General features: G+C 45.2%; 1 protein-coding gene across 4 annotated transcripts; it reads right to left on the bottom strand.

Annotated features, from left to right (window-relative positions):
• Positions 1 to 162: 162 nt before the first annotated feature.
• On the bottom strand, positions 163 to 25095 carry dip2bb (disco-interacting protein 2 homolog Bb). Of its 4 annotated transcripts, XM_057030454.1 has the most exons (40): positions 24737 to 25095; positions 15771 to 15842; positions 15303 to 15455; positions 12665 to 12790; positions 12237 to 12584; positions 11997 to 12143; positions 11803 to 11820; positions 11306 to 11425; positions 10867 to 11064; positions 10682 to 10773; positions 10502 to 10612; positions 10308 to 10431; positions 10097 to 10206; positions 9897 to 9999; positions 9751 to 9815; positions 9558 to 9651; positions 9373 to 9492; positions 9170 to 9284; positions 8773 to 8912; positions 8426 to 8562; positions 8249 to 8329; positions 8038 to 8165; positions 7706 to 7820; positions 7390 to 7591; positions 7156 to 7268; positions 6691 to 6714; positions 6207 to 6287; positions 6003 to 6126; positions 5800 to 5921; positions 5617 to 5728; positions 5406 to 5515; positions 5020 to 5150; positions 4781 to 4949; positions 4328 to 4498; positions 4195 to 4256; positions 4003 to 4060; positions 3813 to 3887; positions 3536 to 3710; positions 3332 to 3455; positions 163 to 2873 (listed from the first exon to the last, which is right to left on the bottom strand). In XM_057030454.1, exons 1-40 carry the CDS (start codon positions 24819 to 24821, stop codon positions 2621 to 2623), a joined length of 4908 nt encoding a protein of 1635 aa, XP_056886434.1. In that variant the 5' UTR covers positions 24822 to 25095; the 3' UTR covers positions 163 to 2620. The 4 variants fall into 4 exon arrangements, with proteins under 4 accessions (XP_056886434.1, XP_056886436.1, XP_056886435.1 ...); XM_057030456.1 differs by lacking the exon at positions 6691 to 6714; XM_057030455.1 differs by lacking the exon at positions 11803 to 11820 and having other exon boundaries at positions 24737 to 25092.
• Between the last annotated feature and the right edge of the window lie 365 nt (positions 25096 to 25460).

The following is a 25460-nucleotide window of genomic DNA, read 5'->3' as shown; positions in this document are numbered from 1 at the left end:
CCAAATGTTAACTGGCTACACAAGAAACACAAATTCAGTCTTCAATATTCTGCTTTCGTTTATCATAGCTACCATATTTTAAAGTTAATTATCTGAACACATGTACCATTCTTTGTGGTATGTGGAAGTTGTGTCTTAATGAACAAACCATAAACTCCTGGCAATGGTTAAATGCTTTTCTTTATTATGTTTTACTATTACATAAAGTATAAAACAAAATACAACCAACCAAAATATAAACAAAGAATGGGGAAAAGGTATACCACCTTGACTTCTTAACTACATGTGTCAAAATATTATAGAGTAATCAGTAGCTGACATCCCTGCGGGTCAGTTTAGAAATCACCAAATAATTCATGTACAACATACAGAGTGCAGACACAAAATATCAAGAGAACTCAGAAGAGTACATTAAAATTTAGTCCTTTGTTATAAAAGTGTTTAAGCGCTGCCCATTTTTAACCAGACTGTGCAAGCTTTAAAATGAAATTGCATTTTCGCCGGGATTGCATAGTGTGTAGTTGAAATTGAAGGAAGCCTTCATAAACTTCCCAGAAAAGCAGATAAATGGACGCCGAACATCACCAACTCTTCCTTCTGCTGACTGATTCCGCTCAGGCATCTTCTCTTATTAAGATTCATTTTGAGAAGCATCTACATTTCGTGGGTGTTGTTTACAGATTGCACCAAGGGACCACGCGGCCCATCCCTGTGTTGGAGCTCGGTTCCCTGAATTGAAAGTTCCATACGTTTACTGGATCGTAACGTACACCTCCTCACTCTTGCCTGCAAAGCTTCCTCAAGCTGTGTTTGGCTGACCCGTGCAAACATTCCGCTGCAGAGATGCATCGTTAAAGCTAAAAAGAAGTGCTTTTTTCACCCCCAGGGTGGACCTCAATTTGGCGAAACCCAAATTTCAGCCATTCTATCGATTCTTACACACGATGTGACACAAAGTGGGGATGAAATACGTTCAGTCCACGCAGCAGAAACATGTTCACTGCAGTGCAAAGTGCAGTAATTCAATGGATTCTATTCCTGTCCATCTTAAAATGATTATATATATCTCACTTATTTTGAGTGTTTGTGTTGGTAATGGGACATTTTCAAAAAAAAAAAAAAAACATCTAAAAAAGTATTTACATGTTGGGGATTCAGCACTGAAACAGTGCGATTCAGCACAAAAACAAGTTATGGGTACAAAGAGTGCACGAGACATCAGGAAACCAAATACATTTTGCAAATACACCTCAGTGTGACGTTTCTGCACCCTTGCTTTTCTACTTGCCAAGTCCAAGATGTTTCGGCTGTGGCTCAGCTTCGCATATGCATCAGGAGTGCTTATACATCCAGTGACTAAACACAAACAAGAATCCCGATACATGATGGCTACAGGCTTACGGCATCAACAGTGATCTTGTTGGAATTCTTCACAACAATAAACACAGTTAAAAACACACTCTTTTAGTGCAGAGAGAATAATAGAAGCTAATGCATGCTCTTACACTGTAAAACTGAGAGGGTGGGGGTTGATTGATGACGCAGATGGGTTTTTGATCGCCTCAACATTGTTGTTTTTACAAATAACCTGGTTGATTTAGCTTTCTCTTTCTTTATTTTTGTTTGATGGACCAAAAGTAAAGGTTCCTGACATGAAGAGCGATAGCCCTCTGAGTACCGTAACTCCTCAAATATCGCTAAAAAGTTCTCATATTCTCCTGAACCAGAGGCTAAATAATGCCTTATTGTTATAATAAAAATTTCATTGTTGTATCTCTTAGGATAAACAAAGATCTGAAGTTATTCTTCAGTACCCTCAGTTGCTAAAATCTTATTTACAGGATTTTATATGCTACTTTGATCATCCCCCCCAGCTTGGTTAACTGACCCCAAACCACAAACGGAGAGACCCACTGTCTATACATTTATACATATAAAAATATCTATACAGTAACATACAGTATCTAAAATACATCAGGCCTTTATAGGTACAGTACAGAATATGGCCTAGTTCCTTTTTTATTCTTATCCCTTTGGATAGCTGTCAGGGTTCAAACTAAATCAATAATGATTAATAACAGATTAATTTAGATTTAAAACAGGAATGTTTGGCTAAACTTTTATAAGGCAGGAAATACATAAGGGCAGGAGGGTTGCAAAAATGTATTTGGCTTCATTTTTTTACAGGACGATAAGTTCTCTAAATAACAACAATGGGGATGTCTGTGTGTGTGGCGACTGTGAGTGGCTTTCTTCTGCCCTCCGTCTCAGTAGACCATAGTGAGCACATGCATCGATTATGTTATGGGTCTGAAAGTGCAATTTGCTGCTGCTGAATTTGGAGTCAGTGGAGGTGGAAAGATTTCCCGATCCACGCGGAAGTTAATGGAGCTCGTTTCAGAAGTGGTTCCGTTCTCTCACCGCAAAACTGGTGCAGCGGATGCTTTTTTTTTCCTGCTCAAAATCCTCATGTATAAAACACAGTGCACAACTCATGGCAGGGCCAACCACAGGCATGCAGCGACCAGGATATGCTGGTGATAGAGGACTGGGTGGCAGCGTGAGCGGATCCGTTGTCGTTACTGCACGCCGGCATGTGGACGGAATCTAACCGGATGGCTCACATGTTGTACGCCACATAGATGGGATCGAGCTGGTCCGCCAGGAATGAATCACGGAGGTGCATGCGCTGCTTCTCACCCCTAGAGTTGATGGGTATGACCCCGGGGTCAACGATTACGACCACACCCACAATGAGGTGATGTTCCTCCAGGACCACGTTGGTTATCAGAGGGACCAGATCCAGGGCATCCTGCTCAGACCCACAGAGCTCTGACACCACTACCAGCAGGTTTGTCCACGTGAACACAGCGCTGCAACCGCAAAGACAGTCGAAATAAGACCCCGCAATGTAACACTTTTTTGGGACTAAAGTAGACAAGATAATCAAATAAAAATCTATCCCTGACTCTAAACTGGGGAATCCTGGGAGAATCAACTGAGAGACGCACAAACTGTCTCAGAAATACCACATTTCATTTGCACCTTATTTTTTTTCTTCACTGTCCGACACTCCTCCTATACATAATTTTTAAATTTCTGTATATACTGTACAATGTACATAATATAAGAGTCTTTTTTTCTTTTAGTACTTTTCTGTATTGTACACCACGGGCTAACATGCAATTTCCCCGATGTGGGATCAATAAAGTCTTTTATCCTTATCCTATTTCTTTTAATGATTTGAGTGTCATTTCAAACCACTTGGGCAGAAAGATTTTTCCTTTTCCCCTCAGAAAACAGGATCTCTTCTGCCAGGCATCATTCTCACCTCTCAGCGATACTGCGGTGAGCCCGGGACACGGACGTTTCAATGTCAGTCGGGTGATAGCGCAGGCCTCTCAGCTCCAAGGTCTCATCCAGTGAGCCCACCACAAACAGAGCGTCGTGGCGATCTGAGCGTAGAATTATTATTTTTTGTTTAAATTCTTAATAAGCTACAGTATAAAAATACCAGATTTCTCTTTTTATTTACCCCCACTGGCATCCAGCAGTTCAGTCCTTTTAACAAATCCCAGATATCCCGTCCTGGCCCATAAGGTCAGGGGGTCTCCAAAGCTGAGCTTGGTGTTAAAGTGGTTGGCCTGAAGACTCTCCTCTCCATAGATGGTGTAGTAACCACTGGCATTGTGAGGACTGTTGACCCAGATCTGAAAATAAAGCCCACCTTGTCTTACAACTGCATTCAGGGGGATCAAGGATTGAACTTTGACTTATCGTCAGAGTAGCACAACTCAATCATGGCTTCCTACCTCTCCAAGGTGAGAGTCACCCAAAGGTCCTCGAGTTTCTGGATTCACAATTATCACTCTAACACCAGGGAGAATCTGTTGACAGAAAAGAACCACCTTGGAAATTCTTGCGCGTGGTGATGTAACTTCCTGAATTCCAAAAGCAATTTGTTGTCTTATGTAAAGATGGTGAATATGTAGTGCGCCTCACCTTGCCAGACTCCATTAGAGGAAGACTCTGTGGTGCTCCCCGCTCCACCAGCCTCACTCTATAAAAAGACAGATGAGATTATTTTATACATCTCATAATGAAATTTCTAGACTCAAACTATTCTATTGTTTCTTTGGACATCTCCAGCGATGATTTGAACAGTATGTCTACAATATATCCACATTTTCGTGCCTGTCATGGCGGAGGGACTTCATGTCCACATAGACCGTGCAGGGGTCAGGACCTGTTGTTCCCTGAAACAGACAAGAGAATGGGTACCTAGTGGCTCCACTGGTTCAGATCCCAGCGTGTTGATGTGTCATACCTGCAGACAGACGGCCAAGTTCACCCTGGAACCAAAAGCAGTGCTGACAGCTCTGGAGGAAAGCCCCACATCCTTAAACAGCTTAGAGAAGGAATGTGTGAGGGCCAGGCGAGGCCGCTCCTCTGCTATCACCACGCAGCTCCGAACACACGACAGGTTCACTCCGCGGGCCTGAAACACGGGCACACCACATGATTAACAACCACAGAAATATTCTGCTGTCAGTCACGCCGCAGTGAACACGGAGTTTCCTCAGGTACTTATTTTTAATTAGTCAGTCTGTGCTTCTAATCAATCATCCACCCTGGTTCCCCAAAGCCTGCTTCTTTGGTACGTGTGTAGGAAGATTGTTGGCATTCAAAGACATCTAGTATTTGAGTTTTTCCGGCGGAGACACTCCTGACTGCTCACAGAACTCTCAAAGACAGCAGATATTCACTATGCTCTCCTTGCCTTCAGTAACTCGGTCTGAGTTCCCAGTCCTTTAGTGCAGAGCTCCATGACTGAGTAGGAACAGAAGGTGTCTCTGATGCGGTACTGGCTGAGCGTGCTCAGCCACAGCGACAGGCAGCTCTCCAACTCAAAGGGAGGAATCAGGATGGACTGATGACCTGAGTAAACACTAAAGGACAACACACATGAAGGCGAGAGACATGACTGGTGTTAGGTACCGATGGGATAATTCAACGTACCTTGCGAGGCACCACAGGACAAATCCCAGACCGCAGTACGGGTCCAGGCAGATGGCAATTTGGCGAGAGGAGTACAGTTCACACTGCAGCTTTATGGAGCGGCACAGTGCACTGACGGCTGCATGTGAAATCTGCAACAGAGCGAACTTGCAATGAAATCTGACATTTTAGTGGTATCATTCTGCCAGCCTCCTCACAGAACAGAGCAGCTGGGAGGTATTTATGTCTATAAACCTGTGACAAATGGATCCTGGAGCAGCTGAAACAGGTTGTAAGCAGAACTTGTGTCATTTTAACGGCAAAAATGGAGAAAAGGAAGAACAGTGCAAGACCTACAGTAGGGAGCAACCAGGGCAGTAATTTGATAGGTTATCATCTAGTCTCACCTTTACTCCAGTGAGCATGCCTGTGGTGGACACGCTGAAGTCCAGATAAGCAATCATCTCAGCCGTGGGCGGCTTGTAGATCTGTGGAGGCCGGCGGCGAGGAAGGTCATCTGTCAACCAGAGCAGAGAGTGTTTTATGTGGACCACAAACCAATAATGACAAAGCAAAATGTGATTTCATATCTCTGGTTCTTAAACAAATTAATCATACCGGTGTCAATGATTGTCGGCCATGTTTTAATATTTACAGAAGCGGCGGCCTCTTTGGAGCGCAGAATCCTTGTGAGGTGTTGAGTTGTTAGGATGCACGCGGCTTTACTGACCTGAAAAAAAAATTAAAAACTGTCAGTGCAAAATACTGCATGTGTGCGTGCACAAGAGTAGAGAGGCATACATCGATTATCATGCGGACGGTGGGCAGGGTGGCCGCAAGGTTCTGAGGGTGTGGAGGTCTGACGTTTACAGGAACGCATCCAGCGTAGAGACAGCCGTAGAAGGCGGCGATCAAATCAATGCCTGCGAAGGAGATGGTAGACACAGGCTAAGTGAAAATATCCAAAATTCAAATACACACTGGAAAACAGTAGCAGGACTCACTGGGAGGATAGAGCAGCACCACATTCTCTCCAGTGTTGATGCTGCCTTTCTCTGTGAGCGCAGCTGCAATCTTCTCCGCACGCTTGTGTAGCTGCACGCAGGTCGCTGTGCTCACTGCTGCCCCCTGTAGGGCAGTGATGAGACGTTTGTCCCGACACAGCTCGCAATCGTAAAGAAAAAAGAACTTTGTGGTCTGCTTCAAACCTTGGCATTGAGAAGAACAAAGAGGACGTGGTCTGCGTCTGTCTGTGCCCTCCAGTGAAGAGCCTCAGTCAAATACTGATGCTGTAATAAAAACACAAACCCGTTCAAGTATGTAAGTTAATAAAGTGTATCAGCCCAAACTAGGGGGTCCGTACTGGGAAAACTTAATTATATACACCCACGTACAGCAAAACAATATCTTCAGCAGATGGGTTGCTGGAAATATCTTTACCAATGTGCAAACAATTATTTTTTTTACACATTCAGTGATGTTTTAGATGGCGGTTGTGCAGCAACAAAAAGGCATCACAGAAGCTGTATGTCTTGTAACATAAACACACAGGTAAACATGCACATTTTTAACCACTCGTGCCTCATTTATACACAACCACTGGCTATTAAATCACAATGCAACATGTGTCAGAGCATGACAAGCATGGACACAAATGTGGGGGAGACGGCAGAGCAGCGCTGTCATTCTTACCATCACAGTGGGCCACATACAGAGCTACATCCATGGGAGCGGAGAGAGAGAACATTTTCTTTTACATCTATCAGACTGGGCTGGGTTGGCAGTGAGAAACCTAATTTACTGTTGCAGTCTGTGCTTTACAGTGAAATATGTGTCTATAACCACAGAATTACAGAAACTGTTCCTCAGACTCAACACAATATGCACTGAGGTGGCCAGTTTCCCCCCCATTTTAGTAACACATCCTGCATTAAAATGTTGTTTTGACCCTTACGTGTGAATTTTAACTTCATTTCTGAAGGTAATGAAACAAAGAGTGAAGCTCAAGCTCGTAGGAACGTCCAGATTTTTAAAATTGTTAGATTTTCAATGTCAATAATTGGCAATTAGTCACGTGCAACAAAACTACAGGCATGAGATACAGAGTTAGAGCTTTTATGAAAGTAATGAATAAAGAGTTGATGGTGTTGCGTCTACCTTTCGCACCAGATCCTGGTCTTCGATCATTCCCAGGTCCCTTCCTGCGGCCTGGGCAATCCTCTTCCCTGCTACCAGGTTACCCAACACGACAGATGCTGGACCAACTCCGACTGCAAGAGGACGAAATGTTTCCTATAACTGGGTTGTTCAATCAAAATCCAAATACAACAGCAAATTTTGATTGGACTGAATTTCTATATGAATTTCAGACTGTTGTTTTACTCCACACACCGGGCTGCTTCTGGCGGGGCTTGGGCAGGTTGGTGACACACGTGTGAGGACACATCAGGATATTGCATGGGTGCAGGTTGCCATCTAAGAAGTAGTGCTTGGTGTCAGATATGTGAATTCCACCTAGAGGGGTTTTTGGCAGGGTGTTGGCGGGAACTAGAGCCAGACAATAAAGGCCCACTTGATGGATGCTGTCGATAGCCTACAGGGGAAGGAAAGAGTGTGATGAAATAAAGCTGATTTATCATCAGAAATCCAAAATGACTGTTCCACAAGTTTAGTGAAAACTCGATGAATGAGACCGGAAATGGTGTACCTGAAGCACCCTGCTCATCCACTGGAAGCTGTCTTCCTCACTGGCATCTGGCCTCTGCTCTGCCACAATAACGACCCTCTCGTCATAGAAAACAGTGACCGAAAATACGGCGATCCTGACGCACGCAAACACAGAAACACACAGGTGTATCAATGATTCAGGTGTCCTTTATCTCACAGCACTTTACAGCATCCTGAAACATCACGGCTCCAGCTGCTGCTATTATGGATCTGCGGTACTTCCTTCTACCAGCAGATGTCAGTATCGATGAGCTAATAATAAGAACGGATCATTTCATTAAAACAACATTGCACACAGGGGCAGTCACATACCTTCCACGGTACACGGTCTTGACTGGCTCAACAGCAAGAGCAGTGGCCACCAGGTCGTCAGCGTTGTGTCTGCGCCCGCTCACCAGGAGCAGGCCTTCGATCTTTCCCACTACGAAGATCAGGCTGCCCTGGGTGAAGCAGGGACACGTTATACTTTCAGCGAATTAAAACGGCCACAGATGTTGTGCTTCAAATCAACCACCCCACTTACTGGGCCGACAAACCCCAGGAGTCCTGACCGCACAAACGGAATCTCTCCTATGGGCACGCCATTTGCGTTTACCGGAATCACCTAAACCCGACGACACAAGCGTGAGAAGAACAAAACACATCAAAGGTCTTGGTCTAAAAACACGGGCAAGTTATAGGTAGAATTCTTCTCTCATACCTCAAAGGTGTTTTTTGTGAGTCCAGGCAGGCCGTAGTACATGTTGCCTCCAGCACGAGAGTTTATTATTATCTCTCCAATCTCATCGGTTTTACACAACTGAGGTGGCCCATCTGGCTTAACAATGCACATAAGAGCTGGGGACATCAGAGATTTGTCCGTTAAATGGCTTGACGAGGGTTTTAGTGCAGAGACATTCAAAATCAGGAGCTGGTTTTAACTCTTGATGATACAGTTCTTAATCCTGCTGTTCCCATGATAGGAGCATTCATGCAGAATGCACTTATTTTTTAATGTCTTTTCAGTTGTTAGGTTAGAAAAAACATCTCCTTCCTTCCTAGTCTCACCTCCAGGCATCACGTGCCCCACATCTTGCACAGTTAGAGCTGAGTTTTTGTCCTCTGTGTTGACTCTGATGACACCATGACTCAAACCAGTCATGGAAAGAATGGCCCGAGCAGGGAGGGGGGCACCGGGGACTCCCGGTCTACACAAGAGACAGTTGAATCAAACTTCAGGTCAAACATAGCGGATTTCTCACTTGATTGTCTCGCCAATGTTAATTTCAATGCAGTATCTGATGATGTAATTGTACAACTAGCGATTAAACAACACATCTTTTTTGGAGGGAAGATGCTGAAGCTAAATAAAGTGTAAAAACGGGAGGTCGATGGAGCTGTTTTCAATTTTGTTTCTAAATTGCTCAATTCACCAGATTAAAAATAAGTTAAATGAGCAACGTACCTGCGAATGGCCACCGTCATGGCTTCAGGGGAGCTGGCACAGGGACAGATGACCTCAGGCTTCAGGCCGTGAGATTGAAACACGTTCAGGAAGGCATCACAGGAGGACACCGACCCTGGGACACAAAACATTCCAGAAATCCCATCCTCCGTGCTGCTTTATAAGCCCTAGTCTAACAAAGCTCGATTTTATGAAGTACTCACAGGGATTAGCACCGTCGGCCACGATCAGCATCCGTAATGAAGCTAGGCTGGTGTCCCTCTGCTCCCGGCGAGCCATCATTGCCCAGTGTAAATCACGACACTTCACCAAAGCTACCCGAGCTGCATGGTGATAAGAGGGTTTAGTTGGGAGTGGCATGACGAGGCCTGAGAGTATCGCAACACACCTTTATGGACGTGTACTCTCTGGACCCAAGAGAGAGGGCAAGCCTTCATTACTGCATAAGGAACACTGATGGAATGTATCCTGTTCATTACAGCCTGAAAACAAACAAACAAAAAATTGCTGTATTTTATATTGTTTTAGCATTGTTTTGTGCAAATGTTTCTTTTGGTCACGATACCTCCACAGAGGCTTACCGTGAGAACACCGTGCCACAGACCCATATCCTTCTTGAAGTCCAGAACATTCACTAATGTTTCCCCTAAATGGGAAGAACAGACGTGACTTCGGATGGAATGGATGACATAAATTGTCATATGATAGGATGTAAGTCTTCACTCACCCTCACAGTAATTGCAGGCCTGGGTCAAGGCTTGGCAGTGGGTCAACATGGCCACTTTGGACACGGCCACACCCACCACCGTGCCTTCTTTATTAGCTTTGTACTGAACAGAGAGGAAAAGCATCAAGGTTCTGGTTTTATTGTAAAAAGATTATAGTTTTTGTGGTCAAAAACCACTAACCAGTGGGAAGCTTTCTTACTTCTATATAAGATGGGTCAGTGTTGGCGGTGGGGATGTGTGGCTGCCAGTCTTTGGAAGGCTTGGTCAGGTATTTTGAGTCTGTCACCACCCATTTTAGACGGGGCCAGCCTACCATAGAAAGGCCGCAGTTATTGCTTGTTTAGTTTTCAATTTCATTAAGCAGCAATAGCTCATGATGAGTCTGAGTAATATTAGAGTAGCTTTCTGACCTTTAAACTGCATTATTTCTCCGGTTGGTGTCTTGGGCAAACCTTTTAGACAGATCTCACTGGTCAGAGCTAGACCAACACCACAGCTGCCCAGTAGAAACCCCATCTGACTGATACCTGCATCCTACAAAAACACAGTTAAACTCGAACAGTTCAAATATACAATACCTGTGCTCATGCAGATGTTTTCTCACCTTGCGAGATAGCGGGACTTCAATAGGAACAGGTATGACTTCAGCCAGGAGACAGCCAAAAAAGGCCACCCAGAACATCCCGGGGTCGCTGTTGGGATACACCAAGGCCACCTACAAAGATGTTGCGGAAGGTTAAACCTGCCGTGCTGTCTCTGTCTTCTTTTGTCATTCCGCTCTTACCCGGTCGCCAGGTTTGAGGATTTGTTCATTTTTGGTGCCGAGCTTGTTCAAGAGCGTGTATGCCAGCTTCACGCTGCGACTCCACAGTTTCCCTAACAAGGAGGAGATCGGGTTGTGTTCTTTTTAATGCCAGATGAAAAATCTTCTTCCATTTGATCTGCGTATGAGAAGCCTTTGCGTGTTACCGTAAGTCAGCGTGTACAGAGGTCTCCCGGTGATGTCAAGAGCTGTAAGGGCGGGGCTCTTCCCCTGAGTGGCCCCCCAGCGGGCCAACGCTGCCTGCAGAGCTGGGGGCCAGTTACTGACCACGCCCAAAGGCTCTCCTTTAACTGGTATGATCTGGCGCCCCTCTGGTTTTGGAGTGTTGGGATCTGCCTGAGGAACTGTGAAAGACAAAAGAACCATTTTGGTCACATTGTAAACATAAACAAACAAACAGATCATTCAAGGGTTCACTTTTCTGAAGAATCAAGCAATTTTGATAGCAGATGTTCTACTCGTGTTTAATGCATGTGTGTTAGTGTTAACTAGTGTTACATGTTGCGTAATAGCTTGCGTCCATCTACGCCGTAGATTCTACGGTGAAGTATATATCATATATGCTTGTTTTGTGAGGTGGTGTACCCTCTACGATCTCCTCTGAGTCGTCGGTGAAGAACTCGCTGAGTGGGGGTCTCTTGGGCCTCTTCAGGGTGTTGAGCAGCTGCTGGATCTTGGTGGACACTCTGCTGCTCACGGGAACTCCTGGAGAGAGACGTGTATCCAGTCACGCACCGTGGTGGTGGCCTGGGCACAGCCTCCCGGCATCACGCATTACTTTTTACCATCTCAGAGTCTGCTGCTCTTCATTCCAGAACACATGAGACTCTTTTGGGGGGGTTTCAAGGTCTGATCGCTCATAATGCATTCTGGAGCTGAAGAGGAGCACACATAGGTGGCAACAAGACGAGGAGAGCACAGTGAGAGAGAACTGGGGTCGTTTTTGTTGGGAGGATTGAGGAGTCATTCTGGGTGTGAAGATTTGTCTAATTGCGTTTCTTTTTTAGAATTTACAAACATGAGGGAGAGCAAGGGTGAAACAGCAGACATGGAGGACATTATACATTAAAGAGTGTCCTTACTCGGGATATTACCTCTTCCTATCAGCCAGTCAAATAAACATGTGACGGTAGGAAAAGATCAAGAAGAAAAGAAAGCAGTAAAGTTCTGATTAATTATATTTTGGAATGTGATTTTTGAACAGAGATTGTCAGATGAGCCCGGCAGATGCTCCCACAGAGACACACAAAGCGAGCGAGGCCGGCGTGGTCGTTACCGTCTGCGGTCTCCATCATGCTGGAGCGACTCTGGCCGCGGCTCATTCCTCGTACCACGGCATTGGAGGGCAAGTCCACCCTCGGCCCTCTGGAAACGGTAGCCACCGCAGTCACATCTGGAGGAGGGGTTCTGTTCTCTGAGCGGGCTGTAGAAGAGGTAAAGGAGGAGGAACTTTAAAATGAATCAATGATGACGCACCAGAAAATGTCAGACAAAAGACCATAGTGGGTCGCCTCACCGATGTGACTTTGAGACAACATGTTGGTCACTACTGCAGTTTGAGGCTGCTCGTGGTGCTGATACTGACGTTGGTGCTGTTGGTGCTGAGGTTGGTACTGAGGCTGATACAGGGGCTGGTACTGTGGCTTGTACTGAGGCTGAGGCTGAGGCTGAGGCTGAGGTTGAGGTTGAGGCTTGGCTTCTCCGTGTGACATCGTAGAAGAGGCAGAGGAGGAAGTGGACGAGCCCTGACAAGTGCGGTTGATCCAAGCATCCGGGCTCTGAAGGTTTGCGTTGGCAGGAGGCGGAGCAATCACCGACGACTGCCTGGGTGTCGAGGACTCATCTTCAGAACCTGACGAAGAGTCTGAGCAAAAAAGAGCAGAGACACGGCTTAACCTCTTGTTTTCTGAACAACTTTTTGGATGCTCCTTGCACGTTTCCTGCCTGGAGGCGTGCGGGTTTCAATTGGGGATGGCACATAAGTGGAGCGACGCTTTGTAGGCATGGGGAGGGCCATCTTCTCCTCTTTGTGTTTGGCCAGGGCAGCTTGCACCGCCTCGGTATGAATGTCTGCAATGACAAAAAAAGAATTTAATATATGTTGGATCAGATGAAAAACAGGATCCTTAAAAATGCATATGTCAATATGCATCTTTTAATTTTACAGAGAGAAATATTCACTAATAATGAACGGCTTAGATATGGTTCTATATTGGCAAAAAACATAAATTTCAACAAACAACTCGTGTCAATTTTTTATGAATGATAATATCAATAAACATAAACATTAAAGATTAACGGTGAGAGGGTTGAAATAAAAAAGTAACATTAAGAAGATAAACATAGACAGTTTTCTCACAGAAAACGATAAAGAGGAGAGAGGAGGAGGAAAAAAAGAGAGCCCGGACACACTTGCCTACACACAAATGCGCACGATCATAAAGAACGAGGTGCTGATGAGACTCACGCACACATGAGCCTGAAATCACTGGTTACGTCACGAAACATTTACAGCAAAATCCCCCTTGCTGACAAAGCCCGCGATTTAACTGAGGGGACATCATTTGCTTTCAAACATCAACACATTTAAATAAATCATCAAGCATCAGTGGTTCATTACACAGCAGCGGAGGGAACCAGAGTTACATAACTGACATTCTGCCGAACACAAGCGTCGCGTTACGTCTTTCCATTCTAAAACAGGCAGGACTGAGGAGGCTGATGATGAAGCCTGTCTCCAGGTGGGACGTGCAGCGTTGTGTTCACCACATGAACAAGATGATATCCAAAACACAGAGGGTGTTCGGTCCTTATAGTGGTTACGGAAAGTTTTCACACCCTCTTGAGTTTTTCACTATTTCTTATGGTGGAGCAACATGTCAAAATAAAAAGAGCCTTTGTTCCCTTCATCAGTCTACGACCCCAGAATTTACAACAACTTCACAAATTGATAAGAAAAACTGAAATACCACATGAACTTAAATATTCAGATGCTGCTGTCACACTCCTGTAGGTGACGGCCACTTCTTTTGTTCAGAGATCTTTTTCAGAGTCCATCTGTGTTGAATTAAATGGACTGCACCTGATTTTAAAGGCACACACCTGTCGGAATAAGGCCTTACAGCAAAAACGAGATCCATGAGATCAAAAGAAGCCTCTGAAGAGCTCAGAGACACAGCTGCAGCAGGACACAGAAATGGACAAGGCTATGGGATATTTCAGTTTTCCTTTTTTAATGACTTTGCAGAAATGTCTTGGTCCTTGAGGTCTTGAGTGTCGACTGATGAGGGGGAAAAATAAATGTCTTTGACATGAGACTTCTCCATATGAAATAAAGAAAAAGTTAAGAGGGTGCATCCATAATTCCATATCTACTGTGCACATCTGACATCTGCTGCTCCCGTAAAGGTGGTTAAAGACATGTAATTTCCCTCCGCCTCTGAAAAACAGCGTGGAAAAAGCTCTTCTGCTATACTTGAAATGTACTCCAAAGTGTAAAGTGGACAGCACGCTCATTATGTGGCAACAATCCCAGCATCCCCTTGTCCTTGGCTCTGTGCTCTCCTCCTTCAGGCCATCTCTTTCAACACTTCATGCCATCAAAACCCAACTTGAATGTAGAAAGCCCTCAACAATGTTGCATGACTTTTCTCCACGCAGAACAATTAACCCTTTCTTTAGAAGCAAGCTTGCATTGCTGCACATGTGGTTGGTTACGTTGAGTCCTCTTCCTTTTCTCAATACTATAATTTTTCTAATACTCTCTTGGCTGATTCCTCCTCTGCCTTCAGAATGCAGAGGGGCGTTATCGGATTTCATATTGTTCAGACTTTAGATACCAGCTGGGTTGCATCCGAGATGGGAAAAACCAACCAATTGTTATACAGTCGACACCTTAAGAGTTAATCCTCCTCACATGTTGGGTGCCCTTTGACCTCTACTCTACTGTGCTCTTCTGCTTTATCCTCAGGAGCGTCGTAATTTCCCCTTCAGATCTGCGCTTCCTTGTTCTCTTCACAGCCTCCTCACACATAGCTGGACAGTAACATCACTCCGCAGTCACAGACTGGGGGTCCTCAATGAGGGGCTCGCCCTGCACGGAGCCTTCGCTGAAGTGTTTCAGTCCACAGCAACACACATCCTTGTACTGCTATCTTTGTGAGGACTTTCATAGGCACAATGCATTACCCAGCTCCTTACCCTAACCTTAACCATCCCAACTAACCCCCCTGACCCTAAACCAAATTCTAACCTCAACCTTAAACCATGTCTTAATCTTCAAACAGACTTTTGAGCACCAGTACAGACGAGTCAAAAGATCTTGGTACTCAAAAGATCTTGCAGATCTTGGTACTTAGTATGTCGTAAGTACAAGAACACACACTCACACTCACATTCACACACACACTTCTTTAATCAGTCTCTTTGAAACAATCCAGTGTCTGAACTTAAGAGCGGGTTGGCTCCAAAAGGTAATCGGAGCATCGGAGGAATTGTTAAACAGTGATTAGGGCATCAGAGATGTTTCATCTATCTGGTGTTTCCCCTCTGACAGCAGAGGGCCTTTCATGTTTGCACTGACCTGATCTGTAGCGGTCGTCCCTAGTTCCACCGCCACGGTGCGTTCGGCGCGAGCGACGCTCCCGGTATCGGGACGAGCTGGGGGCAGGGGGTGCGTGGCTGGATGAAGAACTGGGGGCAGGAGGTTGCACATCATTCTGTCGGGGTGGCTCCACTGTCACACACATAGCACGCAAACACGTTTCTGGTTAAGAGCAGGATTTGTTGGACACATCCTCTGTGCTGGTGTCAAGAAAAATCACCTCAATAAAAACTGCTGGGCAGAGAAACAAGTACACGTATTAAGAGAGGTTAAGGCAGGTCAGCCATAAAACCAGCCTCCCTACTTGAATATTAATAACATTATTCAATAATAATGAGCAGTAAAGCAGTGTAAACAGCTGTAAAATACAGATAATCTGCAGTACATGTATGTCTGAATCCATTTACAAACTCAGTGAGATTATTAATTTAAATTTGTCATTTTTACCTGGAGTGTGAATGATGTAGGGAGCCAAAAGTTTGGTCCTTTTCTTCTCGTAGCCCTTCTGCGTAATGTCTCCTGTACAAAAATAACAGCGGGACGTTTAATTACAGAAAAAAAAGCAGACAAATTGGGCTTAAAGCGAGCGTATCTGTATTGAATCAGCATCAGAAATGAATATTTTAATCCATCCTGGGTGAAACAACAGGGGGGGACGTCTTTGGGGAGACATGGACGAACGTGTCTCCAACGACGACTTAACAACAACACAGGGACAAGATCAAAACAAGACTAAATTTGGAGACACGCGGAAGTGTGGGCAGGCACTGGGATGATTCATCGAGAGAAAGAAGAGGGGGATTAGAGCGGAGGATATAGAAGGTGGCAGATGAATGTACAATGCAGCAGTGATGATGGGATGAGTGCGTCCTGAGTAATCTTCAGATACGAGTGTTCAACCAAATCAGATGTGCTGTTGACACACTTCATAACAATGGCCCGCTGTCCTCCTCCTTCACACTACGCAACAAACATGGTTTAACTGAGCGCTCCGGCAACCATGAAGCAAAACCAGGACGATTCATCCAATATTCTGCCAATATAAACACTGACTTTAGCATGGCTGTAATGGGGATCTTTTTTCGGCCACTTGAACTTGACATGAGGTTAGAGCGATATCTGGGCATGATAGAAAAATAATAATAAACAAGCTCTCCTTTTAATTTTAAAGGCTAGGCTAGCTGCGGCAAACTTTAATTGCTAACAAATTGCCGCTGGTCCTCTGCTCCAAGACACTTAATCATCACTGTGGATGTTTTTTCTTTTATATTCCCGTTAGCTCATCATCTAAGTATGCTAACATGTATTAGCGACACAGATACACGCCAGTAAAGAGCACCGCTACAAACGGCTGACGTGACAGAATCAAGAGCCCTGTTTGGAGGAGGATGCCTGGGAGCCCACTACAACACAGTGAAGGGGGGGGCTCTGGCTCTTTTTTCCTGCAGAAAAATGGAAGTAAAAGCAAATGCTTCCATAAGTAATGCATGAACGGTACAGTTGGCCTCAGTCACATGATTTATTTTTAGCTCATGTGAACAGGCAGTTTCTCTGCACAGAGACACAGATCGAGGGAGGAGGGGGAGGATGGAGTCAGTAATGGGGGAGGGGGGCCGACATGGCATTAAATGGGGAAAAAAGTAATCACTCTCCCATCTGGATGATTTGAAATTCATCTGTTTTTATGCCATCAGAGCCGCACAGTAAAGAGCGAATGGTCTTAAAGAAGGGAGCCCTCCATCAGCGGACTCCATCTTAGACCGGAAATGAAAATGCAGTGAATTTTTTATTAGATTATTAAAATATTTACAGAGTATCTTTTGTTGTTATTGCGCAAGGTTCGAGCACTCCGGACCAGATTTTGTACATATTTCTCAGGCCAGAGTGAGAATTCGTTTCCTGCCTGCTCTAACAAACAACTGACCCAAAGGGTCCGTTCAGCAGGCAGAGCACATCCCAGCAGAGGTGAAGAGGGCCTCTTTAATGAACCCCCCCCAGTCAGAGTGACCCGGTCTAGTCTGCCGCAATGGTGGAGGTTGTGATAAAAAAAACATTTTGTCAACAAACTCTGGGAAAAGTCGGTGAGGTAAAGCTTTTAACTCATTTAAAGCGGAGGGTTTGTAAATATTCGAACATCACTTTGCGATGTAGAAACTTATGTTTGTACGACACGAGAGATGCACGTAAACCTCTCGTAAACTGTGTGCATTTTTGCCTTTGCTCGTTTGGATTATCTGAATTACAGCCAGGCTCCTGCCTCCCCACAGGCGCTATGTCTGAATAGTAATTAGCCGCCGACCTCCATTCTCTTCCTCTCAGTTCTTCACTCTTGCATCTCATTGGGGCGTTTTTCTCACTTACATTCACCAAACACATGTCAGCACCTGCTCGAAAAAAACGGCCGCAAACACGTTTAAACATTACGTCAACTTCCATCTGGTGAGACGCTCTCCCGCATCAACAACACGTGGCATCCTCTACAGGTCACTCAACAGTGCAGTTCAAATCTAAACTTCCCAGAGTTTAAAGCAGGAACGTCCAAACCCAATCCATGAAGGCTGGAATCCAGCCGGCTCTTCTGTCCTACCAGGCAACTCCTTTTCCCAAGGAAAGTGGGAACCCAGGTAAAAGTTTTGCCTACCTGGTAGAATAGAAAACCCGGGGATAAAGAGTTCTTCAACGATACGTCACCAATTACCTGATCAGTTTAGCTAATCTGGCCCTAACAATGTGATCATTGGTGTGTCTGAGAGGTTTTAGCTGCTAAGATGGCAAAATACACTAAATCATTTCACTTTAAAATAGTGTCTAAAGGTTATGTACAGATGTATGACACGACATGTGTACGCATGTGTGTACTTGCATGAATATGAGTGATAAGAACCTTTAGTGGTGGAGCCAACGGGCGCGTGTTGACACAAGTGGAGCAAGAAGACGTCAGAAATGCGACATGTCACAAGGAAATGCTTATTTAAATGTTACGTTGGGGTCGAGTCAAGAAGTTCTTCTGACTTTTTTTTCTCTTTCCAACTCAATCCAAATAGCGTCAAACTGTGCGCTGGCGTGAGCGTCAGCACTGTAAGCTCAACAGTTCCATTGCTTTCTAGATCAAACATGAGGGACATGCGAGGAACCCCTGTTTACCAACAGAGAATAAACAGTACCGTGTCGTGTCATTCACGCTTGCAAATAAACACGCGGTAATGGAGTCAAATTTGCTCCACGGTTAAGTCAATAAAATCATAACAGAGCGCTCAGACACAAGATTCCTACAGTAAACGTGGCTCTCTGTCCTCATCATCGCGTACAGGAGAAGCTAACCGCTTATTTATTTTTCATTATGTATTATAGCACACAGAGGGACGACCTGCGCGTGTACTCAAGTGAGTGAAAGAGAGACATGAAATGGGAGTTTCTGAGCTGCGGGTCCCTTTAGTAATTCGCTCTCTCGGAGGGCAAAGCGGGTGTGACCAACTCAGGTAACACAGTGGATCGGGTTTCACCAGAAACACTCCCTGATCTGAGCGCGGTGACAATAACGCACGCACGTGGGGCCCCGGAGGGCCAGGAGACGTTACGATGAGAGCCAGAGAGAAGAGGAGTGGGCGAAAAGGTGAGTCAGTCGGCGCCTCGCTACCTCCCTTTTAACAACCTGTTTCTCTTCCCTCTGTGCACAGCAGATGAATGAGAGGAAGAGGAGGGCGGGGCCAGCACGCCTGACACACTACGCTACACACACTTTCTTGTACTTCTGACTTTGTGAGGACTTTCATAGACATGATACAATCAAAAGCTCCTGACCTTCGCCATCCCAACTCCACCCCAACCCGGACACTGACTCCGGCTTTCACTTAGATCCAAATTTGACCTCAACCTTAAAACCAAGACTGAATCCTCAATTGATATTTTGGTAGTCAATATGTAACATGTACAGGAAAACACATAAACACCCCCCCTCCACACACACACAGCAGCACATCTGAATTCCCTTATTATCTATCTTGCCCTCCGATTCCATGGCAACACAACACAATCACAATGTTGCTTATAAAAGCCTGCCGTCTCCAACAAACGTGTAGTTGATTTTGACGTGACTGACTTGGAATATCACCAACATATTCCCGTGATGTGACAGCAAACATCTGTTTCTTCTTGTTACATCTTAACGGAGCCTTCAATCCAACATATGGCTGACCTAATCTGAAACGGGCCGTTGGATATTTCACAGACCGGGAGGGAGCGTGCCAGGGTTGACGGCGGGGTGTGGGCACACCACACGGGCTGTGTCCATAGCAACCAGGCCCTTGGGGTGCTCCAGGAGGGAACGTGAGATGGGAGATCATGATACAGACGGCTGTTGTCATATGGACTGAAACTTCCTGTGAAAATACTGTTTTTGGTCCATCAAAATTAGAACCATGAGAACCTAAAAATGTTATCACATTGGCATAATGACAACACAGACTTTCTTCTTCTTCTCCCCTGTGAAAAAGGTAAAGCAACCTTCTACTGGACTGGTTTGTGATGTAGCTTTCTGTCAAAAAAGGCTAAGGTTGTGGACAAGTACAGGCCAAAAGTTTGAACACACCTCCTCATTTAATGCATTTTTGGGACTGCCTGACTTTTGTTTCTTAAAGTAATGATGGCCGCTCATTTCTTTTTACTTAACTAATTGTTTTTTGCCATTATATGAATGCTAACTGTTGTCCAATGTGGCTGTTGGCTGTGTAACAACCTGACTTCTGCACAACACTACTGATGGTTCCAGTCCCATTAATAAGGCAAGAAATTCCACTACGTGACCCTGACAAGGCTACTTTGAAAAAACTAGGGTATAAGGCATGTTTTAAGTTATTTCACACTTTTTTGTTAAGTACATGAAGAGAAGGTGTGTCCAAATGTTTGACTTGTACTGTGTGTCAAATTATAAAACAAAGTTACACAAAAACACTCCTCCACTTACTCAATGTCAGTTCCGTAGTGCGAATACCAACATAAGAGAACTGGGCCTCTTAACAAAGTAGAAAGTAAACAAAGAGGAAGGTCAGGGGTGTGAAATCAGAGGCACGTGCTGCAGGCAGCCACTTGGGCCCCTTTTAATAATTCAGAGAACATCCCATAACCTGGGCCACATTAGCTGGTATCACTCCAGCGCCGTCACGCTGCATTTAGCCGCAGAAGTAGGAGAATGGATAGATCAGAGGAGGGTAGATGGAGCTGACTCAGAGCCCAAGGAGGATGAGAGCCCACTCGGAGTTCGCTGTGGACCGGTTCAATGGTACCCAGCCGAGCGCGTGTCTGGTCCCTTCTGAATTATTCACCCGCTTTTGAACAAAAGACTTCAGCGCATCATCCCCTGTGTGTTTACGCACGCGTCGATATGGCCGCACGGGCAAGGCTAGATCCAAAAAACCCTTGATTAACATAAATTAGGGAAGGCTTTTGTTGTGACATGAGGTCAGAGGGGGATCCCATTTTTTGTGCTGTAAAAACCGGGCGCTTAGCCTGGAGTGCTGGCTGGACTTAAGAGCGGAGCCCATCAGTGACGCTGCCAAACATTTTAAAGGCCTCCTTCCTGTCCAGGTCGCACGCGGCACATGCTCACCAGAAATAACCACGCGCGAGAGGAAGGATAACGGCTTCAGACTTTTCATAGAAATCAACTGAAACACTCAAGCTAGTAATAAACTGATGCAGCTCTTAGCCCCAGAATCCCGCTGCGCCCAACAAATCCACCTCCTAATGGTCTCCTAAATCACAGCACTCAGCAGTTCATAATAAAATCAGTGAATCAGCGTTGTCCATTAACCTGAAATAATGCAACAACAACTACAAAGGTAACGTATCAGAGCAGAACGGAGACACTGGTGGTAGTGGTGCGAGGTAGTGGGAGGCCCATGAGACTCCCAGGCTAAATGCACCAGGCTCGTTGCCCCCCTGATGTTCTGTGGCCTAGATTGATAGAGACGGACGGCCGCGTATAATCTCTCATTCCTCTCGTTCTTAGTGTGAAACAGACTGCTGAGATGAAAACGTGTCTCTTGTCTCCAGCGCTGATGGCAGACACAGGACTTCAGGAAGTACAACGTACGAAGGTCGTCACGACGACGCACAGATGAAGAGGAGTGACAACAGACAGATGTGATTTTGAACTATGTCACATCAATCAATACTGGCATTATTTAACGTATTGCATTATTTAACGTCTTTTCTTCTCGTGGTGAGCTGCTCTCAGACTGTATTATAGCTAATTGGAATGTGTTCAATTTGCGGAAATAAAGGGAAAGATGATGTAATATCCAAACATGCAGCACTGTTAGATCCAAATTACTCTGTCTTTTATAGTTTTACAGCCATGTTAATTGGTAGTTGTCGCTAAAACATAGAATTTTCCCGCGGTTGGTCTTGTTTTCTTCAGGTTATTGTTAGCATAGTTATTATTACTTATAGCTTTGAAAACTCAAAATTCAGAAAACAGTATGAGTGGCAAATTATTGGACTGATGCTAACCGACTACAACGTTTCACTTTTAAGTCATATAGTTCTAAAAACAAACAAACAAACAAAAAAAACTGACAAGAAACTTAAATGAACAGCATGGCAAAAAAAGGTGCAAGCTATTCAAAACCAAATAAATGCAAAGCTTCATTAAAAGCGAGTGAGAAGAGGCAGCCGTTCAACTAAAGCATCAGTAATGAGTTAGCAGTTGCTTGGCAGGGGGCTCAGAGGCACTAACAGAAGCTGATTGGTTGTCTGTGACTCCAGGTTGGGCTCATTAATTGTGGGGAGCTGATAAGCTCTGCACAGCCGATGATGTAATACAGCCGTAACAAGGTATGTTTTCTTACGATTCATAAACTTTGCTCCTGTCCCATCCACTGAACCCGTCTGAATGACCTTTTATGGCTCTGCCTGTGAGCCAGCACGGTCAGCCTCCTTCTTTGTGTACATTTTCCATGACTTTATAACCAATAAAACGCAAATTTCCTGTTATTGATCCCATAAATGCTGCAGAAATTTGAATTGAATCCCTGACACACAGACTGTTGCCACACACACAGCTCATCCACGTGTGTGAGCAACGCCTACACAAAGCAATTCCTTTCTGGTCACTGTGAAGCCTTGCTATACCACACACACACACACACCCACACACACACACACACACGTAGACACACACACACATGCAAGTTGAACAGCTTACACTGTTGTGGTTCAGTGCTCTAAATTCCAGCCTGGCTCAATCACCAACACTTTTATCCCTTCAATAGCTTTCTTTGTGTCCTTACACTCATGGGGGTTACCGGAGGTAGCGTCCCACTCTCTCTCTCTCTCTCTCGCTCTCACACACAGACAACGTTACTGGAATACAGAGAGGGGGGAAATATGCTGACGCAACGCTTCTGTCTGTTGGATAAGTCACACTAATCAGAATATCAATGGAAATAACTGTTGTCCTGGAAACAATATCTTTGAAAGTGTTTACTACGCAGCCAGTTGCTACAGTCCTGACAGTGTTCTGGAACCCCGGTGTCAACAGGTACAGGAGCAGGACATTTGGACCGTGCCAGGCCTCTTTATCAAGCCCAAGAACCATCGTTCCTGGAGAGCTGGTCCCTCTGATGGCATCACTGTCAATAAGTCGCGTTAAAAGCCATCAGAAGTGACTCTGAAGGGACTCGCAGACTAAGGTTTTGTCTCAAAAGGCATCCACCGTTGTCAAGCTGTTGCAGAGCAGAAACTCTAGATCTTTAACAGCAGACGTTGACATCACGTTACTTCATTTGCAATAGAGATGGATAGTATTACCCACTTAGTCATGCACTTAAAAAGGATATGAAAATCATGAAAGGATCAAAACGATTAGCTCTGATTACCAGGTAATCCTTTCTTTTAAAGAAATGTCACTCAAAACAAGTATTTTGGACGTGGAATGAAGCAGACAGCAGGTTGGACTGTATCTATATATTCTGTTGCCTATTTGTACAAGAGTGCCTGGTTATTTTCCATCAACCACTTTCCAACTGCGCTAAATGCCGTATCCATCAGGTGATTAAACTGGTAAGAGCAGTGATTAAGCGTTCAGTGGTCCACTTTCTGGTCTTCTCCATGTTGGTGTGTCCTCCGGCACAAAGATAAACCTCACAGATTTGCTCCCGATGCTGCGTCTTCATTGTGGGGGTGGCTGCCGTTGACGCCGCGTGAGGCTTTTAATGGACTGACAGTGATTTTCTGAGGGTAGTAAATGGCCGTTTGAAGGAATATAGCTACGAGGATGACATTTGGACTGATTGGGTGGTTACACAACGGCTGGCCGATCTTTCATTTTGTTTGGTTTGTTACGAAAGAGATGAGCAATGATTTCAATGAGTCAGAAGCCCAATTAATTAGTGATTCAATCTTGATGTCCTGTCAGAATTGCTGCCTTTTCACGAACAAGGAGAAACCCATTTCAACAATACACATACAGAGTTAAAAAGTTGAACAATTAGTATAATTGTTTCTGATAGCACATCCATGTTAGCTAGCAAGCCAACATTGTGTGCACTCATTAACTGATTAAACACTCTTCCTTTCTTGATCCACAAACTAACTTGTGGAGAGCAAATAAGTGCTTTTTTTCCCCGTTGAACTATACCTGGTGTTGAGTTTCACCTGGGCAGGGCGGTTTCAGGTGTCTCTGTGTGTCTAGTCTGCTGTGCAAGTGCAACACATTTGTCATTAATGATCCTTACATCCGCACACTGCTCCGTGGCCATAATGCATTTGTAATAAAACATTACTCATCCACCCCCGGGGCACCTGAGAGCTGCTCAGCACCAATCATGCTTCTCCTGCACTGTGATTCACTTGTGTGAGGAGGAGACTTGCATAACAGCCAGCACCATATCCTCCATTCCCACAGTCACTCGCATTAAACAAACAGCACATATGCAGGATGCGCGTTGTTTGTTTGATGCAAGCGAGAGCAGCAGCATCATTTAGCGCCCACTGATGTCTGACGATGGTGCGCGCACGCACGCACGCACGCACAGCCTCTGGGAAATTAAACTTGACCCATTTTCCACTACAAATGTGTACATGTTTTTATGGCTTTGGTGATGAGCGATGGGTGACAGTGAAAACTGACGCCCACACTACAGATTCCCAAGAATATAAATCAAGGACTACACTCACAGGACTTGTGGCAATCTATGAAAACTAAATGAACCAATGCACGATGGCTCGATGCGATGGAAAGGGCTGAAAAATGTCCGTAATATTTTATATTTTCGCGCATACGTGCCCGCGTCCACTGCAGCACAGCGGCGAGTCTGCGAGCGATTTGACGTAAACACGCTCAAAACACACTTAACTAGGCTGGCATCCATCGGCATCGCAGCTCAAAACCATTAACCCCCACCAAAGCTTACCTTCGGACAGCTCCAGATCCAACTCTGCCAGCTGGTCCCTGACCTCTTTAGGCAGAGCCGACAGATCGACGCCGCGGTCCGCCATCGTTGGGAGCGCAGCAGCCTGCGGAATGTTTGCGTTTTTCTCCGATGACAGCGGCGACAGCTCAGCATGAAGCTTTCCGCACCGAATCAGGGCGCTGCATCAGCGGTGGCGGTGTTTACTCCATCTTCGTGACTCCCCGACACCGCCATGACTGAAGGGACGGGAGGAGAACTCGCCGGAGGAGCCCGTCCGTCACGTGACCCAGGCTGACGGTTGCTGCCGTGACAGGATGGCGGCCGCCGCTGTCTGACTCCGGGCTCCCTCTGCTGTTTCACACTAAACTCAACACTTTGTCCTCGCCTGATAAACCCCAACGCCTGGGAAGAGTGATAAGAAATCGGTCGGAATATTCAAACATTCTTCGTAACTGAATAGTGGTTAGTAAGTTGTTGGAACGGACCTTGCGTGACCATGTTTCCGACCGGAATTTAGCTCACTATTTGTAAATATTTACGCGGTTCTTCGACGTTCCCTTTCACTGGGGTGAATGAAACAGCATCAATTTTAGAGCAAATTAATGAGTCAATTGTCAGAAATGGAATGTCCGTTCTCTTAATCTTAACACATCTTTCCCACCATCTAGTCTTTATTTATGAAGATACCATTTCCGGTCAAGGCGAGCGGAAATGGGCATTTTGG

Source organism: Takifugu flavidus, chromosome 4 (assembly GCF_003711565.1).
Source record: "Takifugu flavidus isolate HTHZ2018 chromosome 4, ASM371156v2, whole genome shotgun sequence".
NCBI classification, from domain to species: domain Eukaryota; kingdom Metazoa; phylum Chordata; class Actinopteri; order Tetraodontiformes; family Tetraodontidae; genus Takifugu; species Takifugu flavidus.
The sequence above is the reverse complement of the archived record's forward strand: the minus strand, read 5'-3'. Positions and strand labels throughout refer to the sequence as shown.

Excerpts from the sequence above, each read along its gene's own strand:
- dip2bb (XM_057030454.1), bottom strand. The coding sequence starts at position 24,821 with ATGGCGGACCGCGGCGTCGATCTGTCGGCTCTGCCTAAAGAGGTCAGG. Across the intron at positions 8,330-8,425 it reads TCACAAAAAACACCTTTGAG|GTGATTCCGGTAAACGCAAA; the intron begins GTATGAGAGAAG and ends CGTCGGGTTTAG. Across the intron at positions 3,456-3,535 it reads ACTGCTGGATGCCAGTGGGG|ATCGCCACGACGCTCTGTTT; the intron begins GTAAATAAAAAG and ends TTCTACGCTCAG.